Here is a 21300-nt window from a genome sequence, read left to right on the forward strand (position 1 = left end):
CTTACCTATAGTGAGACAAAGCTGACCAGTAGTTGCCTACTAAGGAAACCTTTGGGGGGTGATGTAAATGTTCTGTATGGTGGTAGTTTCATGGGTGTCAAAGTTTCATGGGTTTCACATCTGTCAAAACTCATTAAACTGTATAAACAGAGGCAATTCTTTGCATGTAAATTATCTCAATAAAGTTGTTAAAAACAAAACAAAAACATTGGTATTGTTGTGATATTGCTTCTCTTCTCATCTTGAGCAACTTTATTCACTTTGTGAATGACTAAAATCTGCTCCAGACTCCCCTGAAAGCAAATTCATATTAATTACTGCCAACCTGCTGAGTATTCTCTTCTCTCACAACCTCCCTAAGCTCAAAATGTCCAGGACTGAATTTATCAATGCTAGGAAAGAAAAAGCAAAGAACTCTTCCCTTTTCTGTAATTCAGAGAATGATTGACCTATCACCCAAAACAGAAACTTGAACTCAGATTCCTGCCTAACATCCCACCTTTGTCTAAACACCGGCCTCTTTACAGGCCTCATCTGGATTCCAGCTTCCTCCCATCCACCCTGCCACTCTCCTAGTGTTTTTAAAATCCGGAACTGGTTGTTTCCCTGCCTAAGAGCTCAGAGGCTTTCCTTGCCTTCAAGATGGATTTCAGAATCCTCATTAGGCACACGGGGCTCCATGCTTCCTCCCCCAAGATGGCTGCTTTCCATACACTACTCCCCACCTCCATGTTCTCTCTGGAAACAGCTACTAGCACCCAGAGATGGGACCTGCATGGCAATGTCTTCTATATTAAGTCACCTCAGCACCTAAACCCATTGTCACTGAACACCAGAGCAAGGTGGGTCTATCACATTCTACATTGTTCATTTGAAATGTAAAGGCCCAAGGTGTCCCAAGCTTCAACCTTTATCTGTATATGCAGTTTCTGTGCTCTTCTATATGATGTATCTCAATTAAAAATTATATTTGGGGCACCTGGGTGGCTCAGTTGGTTAAGTGTCCGACTCTTAATCTGAGCTTAGGTCTTGATCTCAGGGTCATGAGTTTGAGCCCTGTGTGAGGTTCCACACTGGGTATGGACCCACCTAAAATATAATAATAATCCAAAAAATAATATTCTGTGGGAAAAGTACACAAGATAAAAGCTCTTGGCATTTAAAAATGTGTCAAACACCTTAAACTAGGAAACGCTCCCAGAATGCACACCAAAGGCAAAAGGTGGTAATAAAATTCAAAATATAGAGAAGAATCAATCCAGATGGTTCAACGTCCAATTGACAGGAGTTTCCAACTTTGCTTTTTCTACATAGAACTCAGTACCTTCTAATAAATTGTGTAACTTACATTTCTTTTTTATGATAGTCACACACAGAGAGAGAGAGAGAGAGAAAAAGAGAGGCAGAGACATAGGCAGAGGGAGAAGCAGGCTCCATGCACCGGGAGCCCGACGTGGGATTCGATCCCGGGTCTCCAGGATTGCGCCCTGGGCCAAAGGCAGGCGCTAAACCGCTGCGCCACCCAGGGATCCCAACTTACTTCTATTTTTTAAAAATTGTTGGGTCTCTCTTAACTAGAACATAACACTCCACCAGGGAGGAAATTTTTGTTTTATTGGCTACATTCTTACTGTCTGTAAAACATTCCTTATATACCAAGTACTGAAAAATTATTTGTTGAATGAATGAAAAAATAGCTCCAAAGTTCTGAGAGAAAATTATTTTGGACCTAGAATTTTTCACTGAGCAAAGCTGTCAAATATGAAGATGGAATTGACTGATTGATAATTGATGGAATTATCTCCCATGTAATTTTTTTAGAAGCCATTTAAGATAGCAGATGACTTATGGGATAAAAGGAATTGTAGAACTAACCCAGGAGTCTTAACAAAAGAAATTTCTGGATGACTTTTCATAGCAATCGGCCTGTGATTAAAGGGGAGATTGGTGACCTCTAAAGAATGGACATCATTCAGTAGAATAAGAAATTCAAACTTCTGAATAAATACAAAACAAAATCTTGGGACTTCTGGGTGGCTCAGTGGTTAAGTGTCTGCCTTCGACCCAGGGTGTGATTCTGAAGTCCCAGGATCGAGTTCCGCGTTGGGCTTCCTGCATGGAGCCTGCTTCTCCTCTACCTGTGTCTCTGCCTCTCTCTCTCTCTCTCTCTCTGTATCTCTCATGAAGAAATAAATAACATCTTTTTTTTTTTTTTAAATCTTCTCTCAAAAAGATTAAGAAATTCTAGGGAAAACAACAAGATATACAAAGTTATGATGGGAAAAAGAAACAAACCAACCTGTGGAATGCTAGAATGTAAAAATATAAGTGACTGATTTTGTCATTGGGAATGTTTTCCTTCAAGTAGTATAGGGACAGAGACATCAAACCCCTGGGGAAATATGTAATACTACCTGACTTGAACACAGACAACGTTTACATTATCACAACAGTATAAATGATCTTTATTAGTTTTCAACTTTCAGAATGAACTCTGAAACAAAAGACCTAACTATGGTTAAAGGTCAGAACGTAAATTTTACCAACCTTGATAATATAAAAATAAGGGTATAGCCAAGCAAACCTGGCTGGTACAGAGCATGGTCCTCACTCTGGAAAAATGGGAATTGAGACACACTGGCTAAAACTGATACATCAACAAACTTGAAAGGTTAAAACCAGTCACCTCTGAAGAGCAGGTCTAGGCTCCAGGGGTGGAGGGAACTGTCATTATAAATCTCTGTAAGAAAGTTTTTTTTTAAACCATGCATACATTACTTTGGTTAAAAAACAGTGCCTGTTTAAAGTTATTTTAAACAGCCCAAGATAAATGTGCTGTCACTCTGCTGCGGCCACTTAACTCAACAGCCACTCTTCATGGCTCCCTGGGCTGGGCTGTTTACATGTGAGTTAGGGACAGTGAACTCCAGACAACACTGCCTTGATGATAGAGTCTCACATATTTCAAGCTTTCCCTTGGCTAATGTTTAGACAGAAAATGAGGATTAAGTTCAGGAAATATCTCTTGGGGGAGTCAATAAAAAACACATACATACACACAAAGAGACTTCAGGAAATCAAGTTTGTATTAGCATTATTTTAGCCCATACTTTCTTTATCCAGATTTATTTCCTTTCTGATCATTATGACTTTCATATAAGTTGCCAAAATACATTACCTCTGATTTTATGTAACTGTAAAGTTAGGATACAAAAAGCATAAAAACATCTACAAGTACCAAAACCTCTATGACCTTACAATTTCATGATGCAGGAAAGGGGCACAAAATAAGGAATACAAATAAATTATAATCTAAAGAGTTACATACAATGTTTCCTTTATTTATTAAAATCCACAAGGAAAGTGTTTCTAAGCTGTTATTAGCAATTATGAACACAACCCCCTGTGCTCTTCAATGTTCTGCTCACATGTCCAGCCTAACAAGCACTGGAGACAGCCAGCTTCTTCAAATGATCCATGAACACCTGTAGGCTAACATCATCAGTTAGGATGGGTGCTCCTGTTTCCTGAAATTTAATGGGAAAGATTTATTGGCATGTTATCTTAAAAGCTGCTCAGAATTCATCAATTATTAAGGACTTTCCACCTCAGAACATTCAGTGTTACCATCTCTGCTAGGAGTACTCCACCACTGCCATCCTCTGCATAGCTAACTATTCCACCAATGGAAGCATAATTTCCTCACAGAACCCTTCTCTGACCCATGGAGATCAGGCCATCCCTGCCACTACAGACAGTTCTGGGCATATGCCCTTCTCTGCCTTAACCCTCTCCATCATTCTGCTGACTTGTCGTCTTCCCCATCGCTCTCCCTGCACCCAGCCCAATGCTCTTCATGCCATGCTTACAACAGAAGTTTGTATGGTATATTTACCAATAAGTGGATCAGTATCTTCACTGAACAGATGGATATTTGTGATATCAGAAAATGTTTGTGATTCGTGTAATGTCAAGGGAAAAGAACTGAACAGAAACCTTGATTTCTAGTAAGATCCCAAATTTGTAAAAAAAAAAAAAAAAAAAGGGATCCCTGGGTGGCGCAGCGGTTTGGCGCCTGCCTTTGGCCCAGGGCGCGATCCTGGAGACCCGGGATCGAATCCCACATCAGGCTCCCGGTGCATGGAGCCTGCTTCTCCCTCTGCCTGTCTCTCTGCCTCTCTCTCTCTCCCTGTGTGACTATCATAAATAAATAAAAATTAAAAAAAAAAAAAAGTAAAAATATACAGGATATACATATTTCATATTACCTACAATGAAGTGAGAAATAATTTAACTCTACTGATAGTGGCATTATATGTAATGTTAATTTCCTTTATTAATCTTTTCTTTAAAATATTCAAAATTTCCAAAATGATACTGTACTACTATTATGAAAATAAAAGCATGACTAAAATTTTATAAGAAGATGTCTTCCAGGAAGAAGGAGTAGATGTGCTTTTCCCTATTCCTCCAATAAGTACAACTAAAAACCCTGGGTATTTTATATAAAACAAACATAAGAAGACTCTGAAAGGTGGAGAGAAGAGAGCAGACAATTCAAGGGCCTTGGGTCCCAAGAAACAACACAATGTGAGTCCTTTGGGTTTCCTTTTTGCCTTATATATCCCAGACCTGGAGCTGAAGAGGCGGACAATCAGTGGACACAGACAAAAACATGAGAGAAAGCCCACTCTCTTTAGCTAGCTAAAGGACCAGCATAGCCTTGCAAGACAAAAAAATGTTAAGTAAGAACTCCGGTCAAAGATGGCAGAAAAAACTGTGACCCCCACCCCCCAGCAAAGGCTGAGCAAGTCCCTTAGACTCACTCTCACAAGACAGTAACAAGGAACCCTGACACCCCCACCAGGATACTCTCAGAGAAGGCCAAGTATGGCACGGGAAATTTCATTCCTCATGGCCTGGCGGATGTTTCCCTATAGCCATGATATCTGTAGAGACCATTCGGGGAGCCTGTACTTCCACCTCAACCTGGCAGTAGTAAGATGTCCTCCGTGTCCCCTGTACTGGGACAGTCACTACCATCTAACACAAAGGCTGTCTCCACTGCAGGATCAGTGGGGACTAGGTGGGGAGCTGGAACATCCATCCTCAGCCAGCAGTAACAATGAACTGTCCCCCACCCAGGTGTCAAGAGGCCAAAGGGAACCTAGTTTGCTACCTGGCAGTAATCAAACAATATCCTCCCCACTTCCCTCACAGAGCACCCAAAAGACAAGACACAAAAAGGAAAAAAAAAAGATATTCACAGTGGCAAGTAAGAAATACGCTGCCCCTATTTGTAGATGACATGATTATTTATGTTGAAAATCCCAAAGAATCTAAAAAAAGCCCCCTCCCAGATATAGTATGTGACTCAGGAAAGTCACAGTACATAAAATAAACATACAAAAATCAACGGTATTTCTATATATTAGCAATGAACACTGGTACACTGATATCAAAACTGTAATACCATTCATAATCACTCAAAAAAAAGTGAAAACATTCAACACTAAAGAAGAAACCAAAGTAGAATAGAGTCATACTGAGTTCACATACTAGAAGGCTCAACACAGTGAAGATGTCAATTCTCCCCAAATTGATACAGAAGATTAATGTAATTCTTATCAAAATCCCAGCAAAAGTCTTTAAAGACTTAGGCAAGATAACTCTAAAATTCTCATGTAGAAGCAAAGGAACCAGAATAGCTAGGACAATTTTGAAAAAGAAGTTGAAGAAATCAGTCTCCTTGATTTGAATACTTACGATACAGCTACAGTAATCAAGGCAGTGGTATTGGTAGAGGGATAGAAACACAGATCAACATACAGAGAAGAAAACCCAGAAATGGACTCACTCAAATATGAGCAACTAACTGTTGACAAGATACAAAAGTAGTTCAGTGGAAGCAAGACAGCCTTTTCAACAAATGGTGCTGGAACAATGAGACACCATACATAAAAAATAAAACTAAGCCTCACATCTTATACAAAAATTAACTCAAAATGGATCACAGTATGAAATGGAAATATAAAGTTAGACAAACACAAGAGATCTTTGGGGTCTAGGGCTAGGTAAAGTGTTATTGGACTCGGCACCAAAAGCATGATCCATAAAAGGAAAATTGGTAAAGTGGACTTCATAAAAATTAAACACTTTTGCTCTTCAAAGACCCTGTGAAGAGGGTGTACAAAGAAGCTAGAGGTGAGAGAAAATACTTACAAACCACATATTCAACAAAAGGCTAGCATGCAGAACATATAAAAAACATAAAACTCAATGGCAGAAAAAGCAAATAATCCAATTATAAGATGGATAAAAGAGATTTGAAGAAAATATACAGATGGAAAAGAAGTACATGGAAAGCAGCTCCACATTATTAGCCACTAAGAAATATAACTTAAAACCACAACATTACACCACTACACACCTACCGGAATAGTTAAAAATCAAAATCCTGACAATCCCAAATGCTAGCAAGGATGTGGAGAAACTGGATCACTCCTACATTATTAGTGGGGATGTAGAAGGATGCAATCACTATGGAAAACAATATGGCAGTTTCTGAGACTGACTATGTGACTGCCATAACACTGAGCAAATGTACTCCTGGGCATTTATCTTGGCGAAAGGAAGACTTCTGATCATAAGAAATCTATACATGAATATTTATTTATTTATTTTTTTATACATGAATATTTATAGCAGCTTTACTCCTAATAGCCAGGAACTGTGAACAACCCAGATGTCTTCAACAGGTGAATGATTAAACAACTACAGGACACCAATACCACAGACTACTACTTGGCAAGTAAAAGGAAACAGATTATTGATTCATGCAACAATCTGGATGAATCTCTAGACAACCATACTGAAGGAAAAAAGCCAGTCCCCAAAGGTTACATACCATGCAATTTCACATACATAACTTTTTTTTTTTAAGGTTTTATTTATTTGAGAGAGAGAGCGCGTACATGTGCATGCATGTGAGCAGAGAGGACCAGAGAGAGTGATCTCCAGTGAACTCTGTACTGAGCACAGAGCCTGATGCAGGGCTCAATCCTACAATCCTGATATCATGACCTGACCCGAAACCAAGACTGAGCTACCCAAGGGCCCCACATACCTAACACTTTTTTTTTTTTTTAAGATTTTATTTATTTATTTGAGAGGCAGGGAGAGAATGTGAGTGGGGAAGGAGAGGGAGAGAGAATCTGAAGCAGACTACACTGAGCACAGAGCCCGATGTGGGGCTCTCTATCTACGACCACAAGATCATGACCTGAACTGAAACCCAAATTCTAGAAGTGGAGAACACAGCAGCAGTGGCCAGGTGTTAAGGAAGAGGTGGAGGCAGGACGGAAGGGAGAGTGACTTTTCGAGGGGGAATGAGAAATCTTGTGATGATGGAAACGTGTACCTGGCCCATATCTATGCCAATATCCTGGCTGTGATACTGCATTACGGTTTTGCAAGATGTTCTCACTGGGGAACATGAGGGGAAGTGCACAGGGAATCTCTCTGTATTATTTTTCACAACTGCTTATAAATTTAAAATTACCTCAAAAGAAAAGTTTAATTTTCCAAAGTGTTTTAAGAAAACAGAGTGAAAGAGACTTAGTTGAGAGAACTATAAATGTTGAAAATAATTAAATAAAACAGAGACTGAAGAGTGAGAAGGCAGAACCAGAGGTGAGCAGATGTTTTTGCCCTGCACCCTTGAGAGAGAGAGCAGAGTGTGCACGCGCGGGGGGGGGGGGGGGGGGGGGGGGGGGGGGGGGGGGGGGGTTGGGGAGATGTTGCTGAGTCTATGAGAAGAGCCAAATGCAGGTCACACTAGTGTTTTGTCCTCTGGCCCAAATCTGTCATATTATGCTGTGTACTACAAAAGGGATCCACACAAGGTACCCCCTCCTGCCTCAGCTATGTTGTTCAAAGTTTGTTTGTTTTTTTTACCCCCAGCAAAATACTTGAGTCATTCTGTCTGTAAGGCCAAAAGAGATCCATCTGGTAATGCATTTTTCAAAAAGCAATCTGGCCTCCTCCCAGATACCTGATAATTTCTTACCTGTCCCCAGGCATACAGGTTATTGTGTGTCTGAGATGGGTTCACTTTGGACAAAAGGAATCGAGCCTTTAAAAACAAGAAATTCAAAGGTTACAAGTGACAATATTAGTGTAGGAGAAAAAAAAGTTCTTACCACATTTCTTTTGTTAAATTAGCATTTTCCTACCGCATAGGAACCCATTTATTTAGTATAAAGCCTATAACTCTCCATTTATTATGGTTCCTAAAACATGAGATATGTTTTACTTTGGTAATACTCTACTTTCACATTAACCTTTTTCTACCACTCATTTAAGAAGTCCTATTCGGAAATTTGCCTGAATGTCAATTTATGTCACCACATAAAATGTTAACCATGCTATTTGGATTTATCGCCATTTACATCATGAAACCAACAGAACATGAGAGCTGGAATTCAGCTCACTTACCTGGCTGCCTCCATGCTCTGTGTTAATGTAACGTGGCATAGGGAAGCGTGCTTGCAGAATCTCTTGGGCATCATCCAGTGGTGCCTGCAGGAGGTGCTTGAAGTTTTCATACTCAGGCATGTCTTGGTACCCAGCTTTACGCCACTGGGCTATGGTCTGCACCAAAACAAACCAACCAAAACCACTGTGGAAACACTGAAATGATAATCTTCAAGAACACTCTTGACATTTTAACACTCCCACTGCCACACGGAACTCATTTCCAGTGAGGAAGTCATGTCAAGAATGACAAGTTGCTGCGGGGAGCAAAGGGGAGCTGGGTAGGCTAAGGATGAGTAAGCAAAGAGGTGGAGCCAGGACACCCCCCACCTACATAGTTCTCTCAGAAATGCCAGAGCCATCAGTCACACATCTTCCCTAACTGTACATACCAACTAGCTAAAAACACCCAGGGGATGGCTGTCCCAAGGAGCCACCCATTCTTTCCACTTCACTGCCACCACCGGGTCCAGCCTCTCATGTCCTTTCAGCTGGTAGGGAAAGGTATTTGTTGGCTTCCAATGTAGAATCCATTCCCCTTTCTTCTTCCTAAGGGCTACACCTCTACACCCGACTCCAGTTCCTAGTGTCACAGACTCATCCCCAACTCCCCTGAGCTCTGAGTTGGCATACTCTTGGTAGGGGAGAGAAAAGCTGCAAGAATCAATACATGGATGTTCATTAGGCAAGTAGAAGGCAAATACTACAGTATGGAAGGTAAAGCCTGTCTCCCCAGCTCAGCTAACACCATGTCTCACCCTCTTTTATCCCCACTGGCAACTGCTCTAGAAAATGCCTTGTGTACTTGCGCACACAAGAAATCAAGAAATATTCTCTGATTAATATATCTTTATAAACAATCAGAAGTGCTTTCATATGTTATTTAGGGGACACTAAAAAAGAAAACAGTGGAGAAGGGAAATGATCGGAGGGTTTTAAAAACAGAACTGTTAGTCTGGTAACAGAAGGAGGATTCTCTTTAGATGCTTCCTTCTGCAGCCTGCTCTCCTCCTCTTCTCAGGGTTTCCAGCAACATTTTCAAGGTCTTAATTTCTGACTGGTAGCACAGAGGAAATGCCCATAAGCTTGTTTGGATCCAAGAGTTCATTAGAACACTTACAACCAGCAGGCTCGGGGCTTTTGGAGAGTGAGAACTCTGTCACTGTCTTTATCTTTAGAACCCATCATTCGCACACACACAGCATGCAATAAATGTGTGGATGAAGAAGACAGGGATTGTGGTCAGAATGTCTTTAAGGTGTGAGCTGAAGGCATAAATATCCACAGCATGATTATTGCCCCTATAGGAACCAGTGGGAACAGCAGTTGGTGACCCAATGGGCAAGTGGCTAGCAGAGTGAGTGTTTATATGCTGAAAAAAGTTAAAAAGTATAAAATGCATATTAGTATCAGAAAACTAATTCATCCTAAGTTGTTAATAATATTCTGAAATACAACATATACCTTTGCAGGACATTTGAAATCAATGTCTAATGTAGAGACACTAGGAAGTCAAGTCAATCACCAAAGCAATTTATTGAAGGTAAAGAATGGACAACAGAAGGAAAAGAATGTATCAATGAACATAATGCTCAGTTAGAGGATTTTCTCCAGAGGAACTACTCACTTTCTTATGAAACCCCTTTGAGAAAGAAAGGGACTCTCCCCTGAAAGTCATTCACAGTTGTCCTAGGGACCCACATACTAGTGTAAGGGTCAGTGTGCTATGTTGTTTCATCAAAGGAAAACTTGAGACCTAAGCTTATTGTTTACTAGAAACTCTAACATAACTCCAAAAGGACAACAGTGTGTGTGAAGAGTTGGCTGAGGGAAAGTAAAGTGATCTTGCCTAACGACTCGAAAAGCAGTTAAGTTAGGACGATTTAGAAGGACCACCTGAGACTTATTTACAGCAAATGGAATTAAAATTACTATAGATACCAATACCCCTAGGGACTTGAAAAAAAAATGTATCTAATAGAATAAAAGCCGCTATACTCATTCTAATAAACAGCAGGTCTTCTCAGCCCAAATTATTTCAAATGTCATAAAAACCTGAATGAATAAAAAGAAAGCCAAAACAATAGTAAGGAAATAAATTAATGTTTTCTTACCTCACCAAGATAAATGACAATTTGGAAGAAAGTATCCATCAGCAAAATTCTGTCAGCTAGAATGCTGCTGCTGTCCAACAGTACTGGCTGAAGAAGAAGGGACAGAGACAACACTGGTCTTCCCCCTGGTCCCACACGGTGACCACCCCAACCCCCACCTGGGGTGTCTCCAGGACAGTTACAAGGCTGGTTACCAATGGTACCCAGCACGGGGGTTCTCCCCATCTTTAAGGAGACTCCCGCTCTCTGCTCGGTAAGCAGTTCTGAGTATCAACTTCTATTAGAAAGAGGCTCCAAATAATCCCTCATCAACTGGGAAGAGAGATTAAGGACATCTTTTGCTCCAGGAACCAGAGTTAATTCCAAACATTCTCAGTTTTGTGTTAGAAATATTTTAACTACTGGAGACACATTCTCTCAAATCTACTGCCATAGGGCACCTGAGTGGCTCAGTGGTTGCATGTCTGCCTTTGGCTCAGGTCATGACCCCAGGGTCCTGGGATCCAGTCCCGCATCAGGCTCCCCGGAGGGAGCCTGCTCCTATGCCTCTGCCTCTTTTTCTGTGTCTCTCATGAATGAATAAATAAATAAATAAATAAAATCTTAAAAAAAAAGAATCTATTGCCATAAATGACTGACAACAGTGATGCCTACATAAAAAAGAACAGCTTTTAAGACGAGTTTTAACAACTTATCACCAAACATGTTTTCATTATATTTCTACTTCAAAAATAAAAGTAATGTGTTAAGGAAAATTTGAAAATTTGTATCCAAGTCACATAGTTTTTAATTCTTATATGTTAAAAAATACATAATTTGGGAAAGTTTCTATTTTGATTTTTTTTCACATTATTCTTTTTTTTTAGTAACATCTACACCTAATGAGGGCTTGAACTCATGACCCAGAGATCGAGTCCCAAGCTATGCCAACCCACCCAGACAGGCACTTTTTAAAATAATTAAATTCAATACTTGTATCTTTCTTTTCCTTTTTTTTAATTTTTATTTTTAAGTAATCTCTACTTCCCAAGTAACTCCAATGTGGGGTATGAACTCATGACCCCAAGATAAAGGGTCACCTTCTCTACCAACTGAGTGAGCCAGGTTCCCCTTCATGTAACACCTTGATATTTTATCATATTACATGAACTTTGTAAATATTTCCTAGATTACTTACTCTCCTACTATTAAATACTTGGATTGTTGTACCAATTTCTACAATAATAGCTCATTTTACTATTTCTTCGAACAACATTTTTTCTGTATAAAAGAGGATTTCCTTCAGGCACAAGGCATATACTAGGCCAAAGAATATGAACACGTTGAGAAAAAAAGTACCCACATATTTTTATAAGTTTTTTTACATGTAATCCTGCCTTCCACAGATAGTAGGCGTTCTTTATATGTCTTGTGACTTTTACCTATGTGCATTTCTTAATAATCAGAAATAATGTTAAATTACTATAAAGATTCAAAGTTTTTTTTTTTTTTTACAGCTTTGGTCTAAGAGTAAACTTGCTGGAAAAAAAAAAACACCTCATATTAGGTGATTCCAATTCTAAGAAAAGCATTCACTAAGCCTCACCTCTGGTGGCCCATGAAACGAATAGGAGTACAGAATGGGCTGGATCATGATGAGGGACTGGGTTAGATCCTGCCGGGCAAAATGGTGCCTATAATACGACGACTCATCAGGGCTGTTGTTAAACACTTGGAGAAATGGAGATCTTCGAAGATGGAACATGAACTGAATTTATAAAGGAAAAAAAAAAAAAGAAAATGCATACAGCTGTAACTTTCTTAGACACCCAGACAACAGTCTTGCCTTAGGTCTCTGAAAGAGAAGCACCACTTTCAGACACAGGTCTCTGAGTTCATGGAAGCAGAAAGAACAATGGTAGTACCAGGGCCTGGAGGAAGAGGGAACTGGAAGTTGTTATTGAATAAGTAGAGAGTTTCAGTTTTGCAGGACAAGAAAGTTCTGGAGATCTACTGGATAACAATGTGAAGATACTGAAAATTACTGAACTGCATACTTAAAAATGGTTAAAATGGCAAATTGTATGTGTTTTTCACAATTATAAACATTATTTTTCAGAAAGGGAGTGGGGCCCTTTGGGTATGTCAAAGCCTCCACATGTAAGGGGAAGGCAAAGCAGTATTTATTTCTGGGTCACTGGGCCAGGTTGGAGACAGAACATCTGCTCTAGAGAGGCCACAATACCATAAGGAAAAGGCACACTCCAGGCAGCCACAATAAAAAGTTGTGAGTACAATGCAAGTCAATACTAGTAGGATGGGATGGGGAAGCAGGAGGCTTCCCAAGTCAATGGGAGCCGTGCATGAGGAGGCCAGAGGGAGGGAGCTCCAGCTGCAGTAACAGATGAGAGGCTGGACTGCTGAGGACTCAAGCTGCTACACTGGCATCAGGGGTGCAAGTAACAGAGGGACAAATATGAGGCTGGAGAGGTGTGTTCTTTACTCTGAGGATCAGAAGGTGCATGGCTGACTTTTAGCTCACTCTAGAGAGGTGTCAATACTTAAAAAAATAAAAATAAAAAAATAAAATAGGGCGCCTGGATGGCTCATTAAGCATCCAACTCTTGATCTCAGGTCTTTTTTTTTTTTTTTTTTAAGATTTTATTTATTTATTCATAGAGACAGAGAGAGGGAGAGGCAGAGACACAGGCAGAGGAAGAAGCAGGCATCATACAGAGAGCCTGACGTGGGACTCGATCCAGGGTCTCCAGGATCACGCCCTGGTCTGCAGGCGGCGCTAAACCGCTGCGCCACTGGGGCTGCCCTGATCTCAGATCTTGATCTCAGAAGTTCTGAGCTCAAGCCCCACGTTAAAAAAAAAAAAAGAAAGAAGAAAAGAAAAGAAAAGAAAAGAAAAGAGAAGAAAGAGAAGAGAAGAGAAGAGAAGAGAAGAGAAGAGAAGAGAAGAGAAGAGAAAAGAAAGAAAAGAAAAGAAAAGAAAAGAAAAGAAAAGAAAAGAAAAGAAAAGAAAGAAAAGAAAAGAAAAGAAGAAAAGACACAAAGAGGTGCCAGAACATGAAAATGAGCTGCCCTGAGACATATAAAGACTGAGACTCCAAATATTGAACCATCAGTTTCTACATAATAATCATGGCTGATATTCAATACACCCTTTGTGCAAGGCACTTGATAAGAATGACTTAATCCTTCTAACAAACCCACAAAGTAGGTTCTCTTACCATCCCTAGTTTATGGGTGAGCAAGCTGCAGAACAGGCAACTCACCCAAGGCCACTCACACTGAGGAGCGGAACTGCTTTATTCCAGATATCTGGCTCCAGAGACTCGGCGCTTGACCTCTAACCTAGATGCCTCAGCAAAACGAATCTTACAAACCACTTCAATTCAATGGTTTTCCTCTTCAGTCTTATCAGGTCCCTTGGCCAAGATGGGGCGGGGGGTGCTCCAGCAGTACCCGGTGGGTAAGGGTGGTACGTGGGCACAACTAGAGCAGCTGCATGTCTATCTGCTTTAAATGTGCTGGCTTTTGAGGGGGTTCTCTCAGAGAAAGGATTCCACAGCCTTAATGAGACTGCAAACCACTTCTCTGGACCCATTCCTTCCTAATAAAAAGGAAACCAATATCCATGGGGGTTCAGGACCTCATCCTGGATCAACAGTAGCAGAGCCAGTGCTAGAACTCCACTTGAACTCTGGCAAGTCCAGAGCTCCTTACACAACACTGTAGAGCTTCAACTGCCCTAGCACAGGCCACAGGGGCACGCATCAGGGACCACAGAGCCCTGACTTGGGCTGGGGGTCAAGTGAAATGACCCCTATGGCCCCCCGTTAGCCCTGAGAGTCCAAGCTATACAAGACAAGTTCATGACTGAAATCTGTGTCCCCCTTCTAAACTGAATAATCAAACAAATAATACCTACTAGAATATTTGAGTGCATGAAAGTTAAAAATGAAAGTTTTCTGCTTTCTACTTATTCATTATTAAGGCATCTTGGGGGGAAGGGAAAAAGTTGGCTCTGCTTCCAGTTCGAGAAAGCTGCATTTGTGAAGGGACCACCTGAGAGCCGTGGGCCCCAGACGTGGAGCGGGCCTGCACCCACCAAACGTTAACGGGTGCCTGGCCTGGCAGTGACACTCTATCCACCTTGGTGTGCCATCCTCATGACCACTCACCATGCTAAGCCCTAGCTTCCTCATTTACAGAGGAGGATGGATGTTCAGGAGAGGCATATGCATGGACTCCTGATAGCAGCTTCACACTGAGTGCACTCTCTCCCTCCTCTCACTGCCCAAGGGCTCCCAGATGCCCAGCTTGTGCACAATGCACAGGAGCTGCTTCTTACTACTAATCCCCAGCTACGATACAGCACCATCACCAGACATGTCTCATTAAATATATGTCATTCTCTGGGGTCCCATTTTGTTATATTCACCTTCACATGTGCTTCACTTCCTTGAGTTGCTGCTGAGGTAGCTGCCTACCCAGAACCGCTACAAAATAAAAGATCTTGCTGTGGCCTTCAGCACCAATCCTGTTTTACTTTTTCATGGGAATTGTGAAGCCACTATTTATCGTCTCTCCACATGTCATCTGTCTCCTGTAGGGCTGAGGCAGTGTCTCGCACACCGTCGCAGTATCCATCCTGAACTGAACAACCTTCACTTATAGACGGAGCCTCAAAACACACCGATTCTTCACTTTAGCCTGGGAGCAGCAAGTTTGATTTCTATCACAATTTATTCTCCAGTTGTTTAAAAAATACTTCTTACCTGAGGATACAGAGAGAAGGAATCTGATAACCTAAATGAAGTGGGGTCTTCTTTATTATACTGTCCAAACTTCTGACACTGTTGAAAGAAAACAGGAAAAAAAAAGAGACAGAGAGAGAGAGACAAAGAAAGAAAGAAAGAAAAAGGCGAGAAAAAAGGTCAAGTTAGTGTCACCTGGAAAAACCCTGGCAATGGGAGAGCTGCATCCCACTCTCAACTCTGACTGAGGGTCCGGACCAGAACTTCTCGGGCACAGCCAGGCAGACCCATCACCATCACGCAGGGTGTTGCTGAACAGATTCTGATTCTACAGACCGACCCCGAGAGTTCCTGCATTTCTAAGCAGCTCCCAGGGCACAACACCAGACGACTGCTCTGACCAGTCGGTGGCTCGAGAAGCTCTCTCAGGCACCTTTTCCATAGGGAAAGCCTCTAAGTCTGGGACGCTACAGCTCAATCTTCTTCCTTCTTTCAAAGACAAGTTTCTGAACATTTTCTCTTCTCGCTTTTATTACCTCTTTGTTTCACACATCTCCTTGGCCTGTAGAGAATCGGACCTTCTACCACTGAAAGAAAACCCATCTCTGACAGTTACCCGCTGCTACCAAGTCCGATGACCTTGTATGGCTTTTACCTTCCTGGATTCCTCAGCACCACCAATCAAGTGGCTCCCCCAAGCTTTGTGAAATTCTCCTTCAGCCGCTAACATAGCATGTTCCTATTTCTCCTACCTAATCCTTCTCTGTCTTGTTCCATAGCCCTTCATCTTCCTACCTCCTAACTGTGGGTCCCTTAGAGGCTAGCTCTTGCTCCCTGCTCCCATCCTCACTGCCTCAGCTACAAGTAACAGGAGAGCCAGACTGATGTCATCACCCCTCCCTCCAGTGCTGCCTCTAACCTGAGCTCCTATGGGAACTTCTACCCAACTATAGGACAGCTTCCCTTGGACATACTTTCACAAGTTCACGAATAAAATAAATTGAGTTTATCATATAAAAAAAAATTACTCCTTCCTTCACCCTTCCCATCTTCTATCTCTTTTACCTCTCCATCATCCTTATAGTCACCCATACTCAAATCTTGTCGTTTTTGGTTTTTTTTTAAGATTTTATTTATTTGTCTGAAAGAGGGAAATAATAGAGAAAAAGCACAAGCAGGAAAGGGGCAGAGGGAAAGGCAGAAGCAGGCTCCCTACCAAGCAGAGTGCCTGATGCAGGGCTCAATCTAGGACCTCGATATCATGACCTGAGCCAAAAGCAGATGCTTAACTGAGCCACCCAGGCTCCCCAAGTCAATGCTGACTTTTTGGTTTTTGATTTCACATACAGTTTGAGCAAGTTTTAGCAATTCTTCTTTCAGCATACATCCGGATTCCAAACTTTTTTCTCCTCCCCTCCAACTGTCCTACCACCACCCGGTTGCCGCTCCCTTGAGCTTCCAGCATCCTCCACTCCTCTCCCTGTCAGAAGCCTTTTACCTTCCAGTTTATTTCATATGGTTATGGTGAATGTAAACATAAGCCATCATGCTGATGGCATGTCCCTGCTTAAAAAATCACACCTAAGCACCACCACCCCCAAGCAACATTTAAGGCAATGACTTACTTTAAAATCCAGGCATTCTGATAGAATTGTTGAATCACTATGTAGTGCGCCTGAAGCTAAAATTATATTGTATGTCACCCATACTTCAAAATAAAAATTAAAATAAATTCATAAGTAAAATTCTACAATTTTACAATTCTACATTCTACAATTAAGCCACACCTTCACTGCTTCTCCTCACCATACAATCTGTGCTCCCATGGTTTCTCCAGGTCCCCAGCATAAGTTGAAATGCACAGCCTGTCCCACAAGCTTATTAATGCTTTCCTTGTTTAAATTACTTGTGTTTGTCTCCTAATTAGACCCAGAATAACACATGAGGCATCTCTACACTCACTGGGGCCATGGACTCCTATTGCTAAAAAAAACCCTCTAAAATCTGAAAGGAGAATATAGAACCACAGCATCCACAGGGACTCATCTAAATCTACACAAATTTGCATCCTTCTCTGAATGTCCTGTGAGGGATGCCTGGGTGGCTCAGTGGTTGAGCGTCTGCCTTTGGCTCAGGGCATGATCCCGGAGTCCCGGGATCGAGTCCCACATCGGACTCCCTGCATGAAGCCTGCTTCTCCCTCTGCCTGTGTCTCTGCCTCTCTCTCTCTCTCTCTCTCTCTCTCTTTCTGTGTCTGTCTCTCATTGAATAAACAAATAAAATCGTTTAAAAAAATTAAATAAACAAACAAACAAATAAATAAATAAATAATGTCCTGTGAGTCTTGTTTTTCCCCATGACGTAAGCCCTTGAGGGGAAAATGCATGTGTAATACTTCTCTGGTCATTCCCAGAACGTCCATTGTTTGGCATAAGGTAAGCAACAAAAAGTGCTTGCTGACTGACTGGATGAAAATATAGTCATAAGTACCAGTTTTCTTTTCTTAAACACAGAGCAGAGATTACAACTGAACCTGGTGCCACAGTTCCCAACTCACCAGTCGGATGAGCTGTCGGTCCAGCCACCGGAGCACATCGGGCCCCTCCTCCGATTCCGCACGGAACACTCCCAGTCGAGCCATCAAGACTGCTGCAGCCTCCTGGTCAAATGCTGCTTCTATGTGCCGGAGCTGGCTCTGTGCATCTGCCCAACTGACAAATCCAGGATTAGTGCCATACTTAACCACTTGAGAGAGACCAGAAAGTCAGCCTTCCAGTAAGATAAAGACGCCTAAATCCCACTCCTTCATCTAAGGTGACATAGATCAGAACTGCAATGTCAGTAAGGAACCAACAGTTTTACATACATTTTCATTTATCCTCATGTGATCTCTGAAGGCTCTAAGAGCAAAGAAAAAATTACAGAAAACTTCCCAACGTTCTACAAGATAGCATAAGAACAAGACACTCTCCTTACACTATTGGGGAAAATACGGATTAGCTTTTTAAAAGAGTAGTTTCACAGGATACAAAATTCTACTTTTGTGAAGTGGCTGGAAAGAAATACTCAACATACATAAAGATCTAAACACATGAATGCAGCACTGTTGGAAGGAAGGTAGGATCTGAAATTCCTTTAAGAGACAAGTGATACATGCCATCCAAACCATGCAATGCTATGCAGCCATTACAGGGAACGAACAGCTTGTATGTATTAAGAGGGAAGATGTCCCTAACACATTACTGAAAAAAGTTTACAAACATGCCAACATAAGAAGTCATACATGCACAATATACACACATATGACCTAGAACTCCATGGAAATGGGCCTGTGAAGATAACACCAGTGCAATAATAGCATTTCACCTCTGGGGAAAGTGGGTAAAGAGATTCATTCTTCATATACTTATGAGCTGCTCGAATTTTTTACAAGGAGGATGTATTTATGGGCTACTTATCTGAAAATAATAAAACTTAATTTTTAATGAACTTATTCCTACCAAAAGAGGATTCTTCTAGCCAAGTGCCTGCAGGCCTAACTAGGTTGGCCGGCAATGCCTCTTCCTCTTCCCCCTCCTCTGATCAAATAAACCAGTGAGGACTGGTGAGAACCACTTAATGGAATTACAAAGATAAACTAAAAGATGCTAAATTATCTCTTCAAAGGAAAAACACTGGTGGCTGAACAGAAAAGCTGGGACTGCTCACTTTCTGGCAATGGTGGTCACACGGATGCGTCTCTGGGTGCTGGAGTGTTGATACTGCGTGACAAACTGGATGGCGCCTCTGCCTCCTTGGGGGACGGGGGCGTTGTGCTGCAGGCAACAGGCCATACACCTGGTTACTGTTACAGGTATGACTCAAACACAAAGGGTCACAGCGCCCCCTGTGCTCTTCCCAAAACAACTGACACAGTAGTGACAGAGTGGTCCTTGATGCATTCTGAATGGTACACTTAAAATCTGGGCATTTCACTCTACATAACTTTTACCTCAAAAAAAAAAAAAAAAAAAAAAAAAAAAAAAAAAGGCATGAAAAATAAGATTGATAAATGGAATATGGCAAAGCAAAATAAATATAGTAAAATATTAACTACAGAATCCAAGTGACAAAAAAAAAAAAAGAAAAAAAAAAAGAATCCAAGTGACAGGTATACAAATACTGACTGTACAGTTCTTTCCATTTTTCTGTAAATTAGAATTTTTAAAAATAGAATACTGGGGAAAAAACTGACACTCAAAAATTCACGAACATTAAGAAGGCCAGTAAAAGCTATTCCGCTTCTGATAAGCTTAGCAGTCCAACAATTTAAGTGATAAAAGCAATGTGCCATCTGACTCTGACCAAACCCTGAGAGGAAAATAAAGATCATGCTGGACTGGTTTCAGGCAAACATAAGGTGGAAGTAGCATCAGTCTAAAGAAGCCAGGAGCCAACAGTCTGTGATAAATCAGAAAACACAACACTGACACATGAATACTCATGAAGAAATCCAACTCACCTGGTTGACTACTTCAAAATAGATGCCAAGTGTAGATGTGGGATCCAGGCCACAGATTTTCCACTGATTCGTGCCACCAACACCAAGTTCCTAGGGTGAAAAGAGGAATAAAAAAAAAAAAAAAAAAAAAAAAAAAAAGCTACTGCTGTGGTTAATTAATAATAAAAAGTACTGACTCTAAGAACGGTAGGCTACTTAGATCACCTCATTCCAAATGAAAATTTTAATTTAGGGACGCCTGGGTGGCTCAGCAGTTTAGCATCTGCCTTCGGCCCAGGGTGTGATCCTGGAGTCCCAGGATTGAATCCCGCATTGGGCTCCCTGCATGGAGACTGCTTCTCCCTCTCCCTGTCTCTGCCTCTCTCTCTCTTCTGTGTCTCTCATGAATAAATAAAATATTCTAAAATTTAAATTTAAAAGTACAATTAAAAGCCAGAATAAGATTTAAGATTTATTACAGACCTCTAAAATTAAGGATTTTTTATTTTTTATTTTTTAGATTTATCTATTTATTAGAGAGCCAGCAAGTGAAGGGAAGGGCAGAGGGAGAGAGAGAATCTCAAGCAAACTCCAGAAAGAAAGAAAGAAAGAAAGAAAGAAAGAAAGAAAGAAAGAAAGAAAGAAAGAAAGAAAGAAAGAAAGAAAGAAATCAAGAGGAGTAGAGGAAAAAGAAAAAAGAAAATTTTCACTCTTCTATCAGCACAAACACCTCAGTGGGCCAGAAACCTTCCGAGCCCCAAAAACACATTTTCTCCCTACCAGACAAATTCCTTATGTAAGCATTTACTCTGCTTTTACCAGAGTAATTACAAAGATGAGATCAGGAAATTGCCATTTTATAACCTCCGATGAAACAATGATTCAGGGATCCCTGGGTGGCGCAGCGGTTTAGCGCCTGCCTTTGGCCCAGGGCGCGATCCTGGAAACCCGGGATCGAATCCCATGTCGGGCTCCCAGTGCATGGAGCCTGCTTCTCCCTCTGCCTGTGTCTCTGCCTCTCTCTCTCTCTGTGTGACTATCATAAATAAATAAAAATTAAAAAAAAAATAAAAAAAAAGGAAACAATGAATCAGGTAAGAATAATCAATGGATGCTAAAACCATCAGGTGGAAAGGTGGTTGGCACACAGAGTATTCCTATTTTGCCACAATCTCGTTCAACAGATTTTTTTTTTAAGATTTTATTTATTTATTCATAAGATACAGAGAGAAAGGCAGAGACACAGACAGAGGGAGAAGCAGGCTCCCTGCAGGAAGCCCAAAGTGGGACTTGATCCAGGGACCTCGGGATCAGGCCCTGAGCCAAAGGCTCAACCGCTGAGCCACTCAGGTGCCCCTCGTTCAACGGACTTCTTGCTAATGGCAAAAAAGGAAATGTGCCCTTGTGACAGTAAGACATGGGG

At 41.2% G+C, this 21300-nt stretch overlaps 1 protein-coding gene across 6 annotated transcripts in view; it reads right to left on the reverse strand.

Moving 5' to 3' along the window:
* Positions 1-3063: 3063 nt before the first annotated feature.
* The window catches only part of SEC23B (SEC23 homolog B, COPII coat complex component), a 38354-nt gene continuing 20117 nt past the window's right edge, over positions 3064-21300 (reverse strand). For 5 of the 6 annotated variants that reach the window (XM_038571472.1, XM_038571471.1, XM_038571474.1 and 2 more), the window contains exons 12-20: positions 19899-19988; positions 19106-19212; positions 17955-18108; positions 15419-15496; positions 12235-12396; positions 10650-10736; positions 8497-8652; positions 8069-8134; positions 3064-3527 (exon numbers count right to left, since the gene is read on the reverse strand). In XM_038571472.1, the coding sequence (XP_038427400.1) occupies positions 3438-3527; positions 8069-8134; positions 8497-8652; positions 10650-10736; positions 12235-12396; positions 15419-15496; positions 17955-18108; positions 19106-19212; positions 19899-19988 (990 nt within the window). In that variant the 3' untranslated portion in view covers positions 3064-3437. The remainder of the gene's footprint in view (positions 3528-8068; positions 8135-8496; positions 8653-10649; positions 10737-12234; positions 12397-15418; positions 15497-17954; positions 18109-19105; positions 19213-19898; positions 19989-21300) is intronic. The other variant, XM_038571475.1, reaches the window with a different exon arrangement.

The sequence above is a fragment of the Canis lupus genome, chromosome 24 (genome assembly GCF_011100685.1).
Source record: "Canis lupus familiaris isolate Mischka breed German Shepherd chromosome 24, alternate assembly UU_Cfam_GSD_1.0, whole genome shotgun sequence".
Classification (NCBI taxonomy): Eukaryota; Metazoa; Chordata; class Mammalia; order Carnivora; family Canidae; genus Canis; species Canis lupus.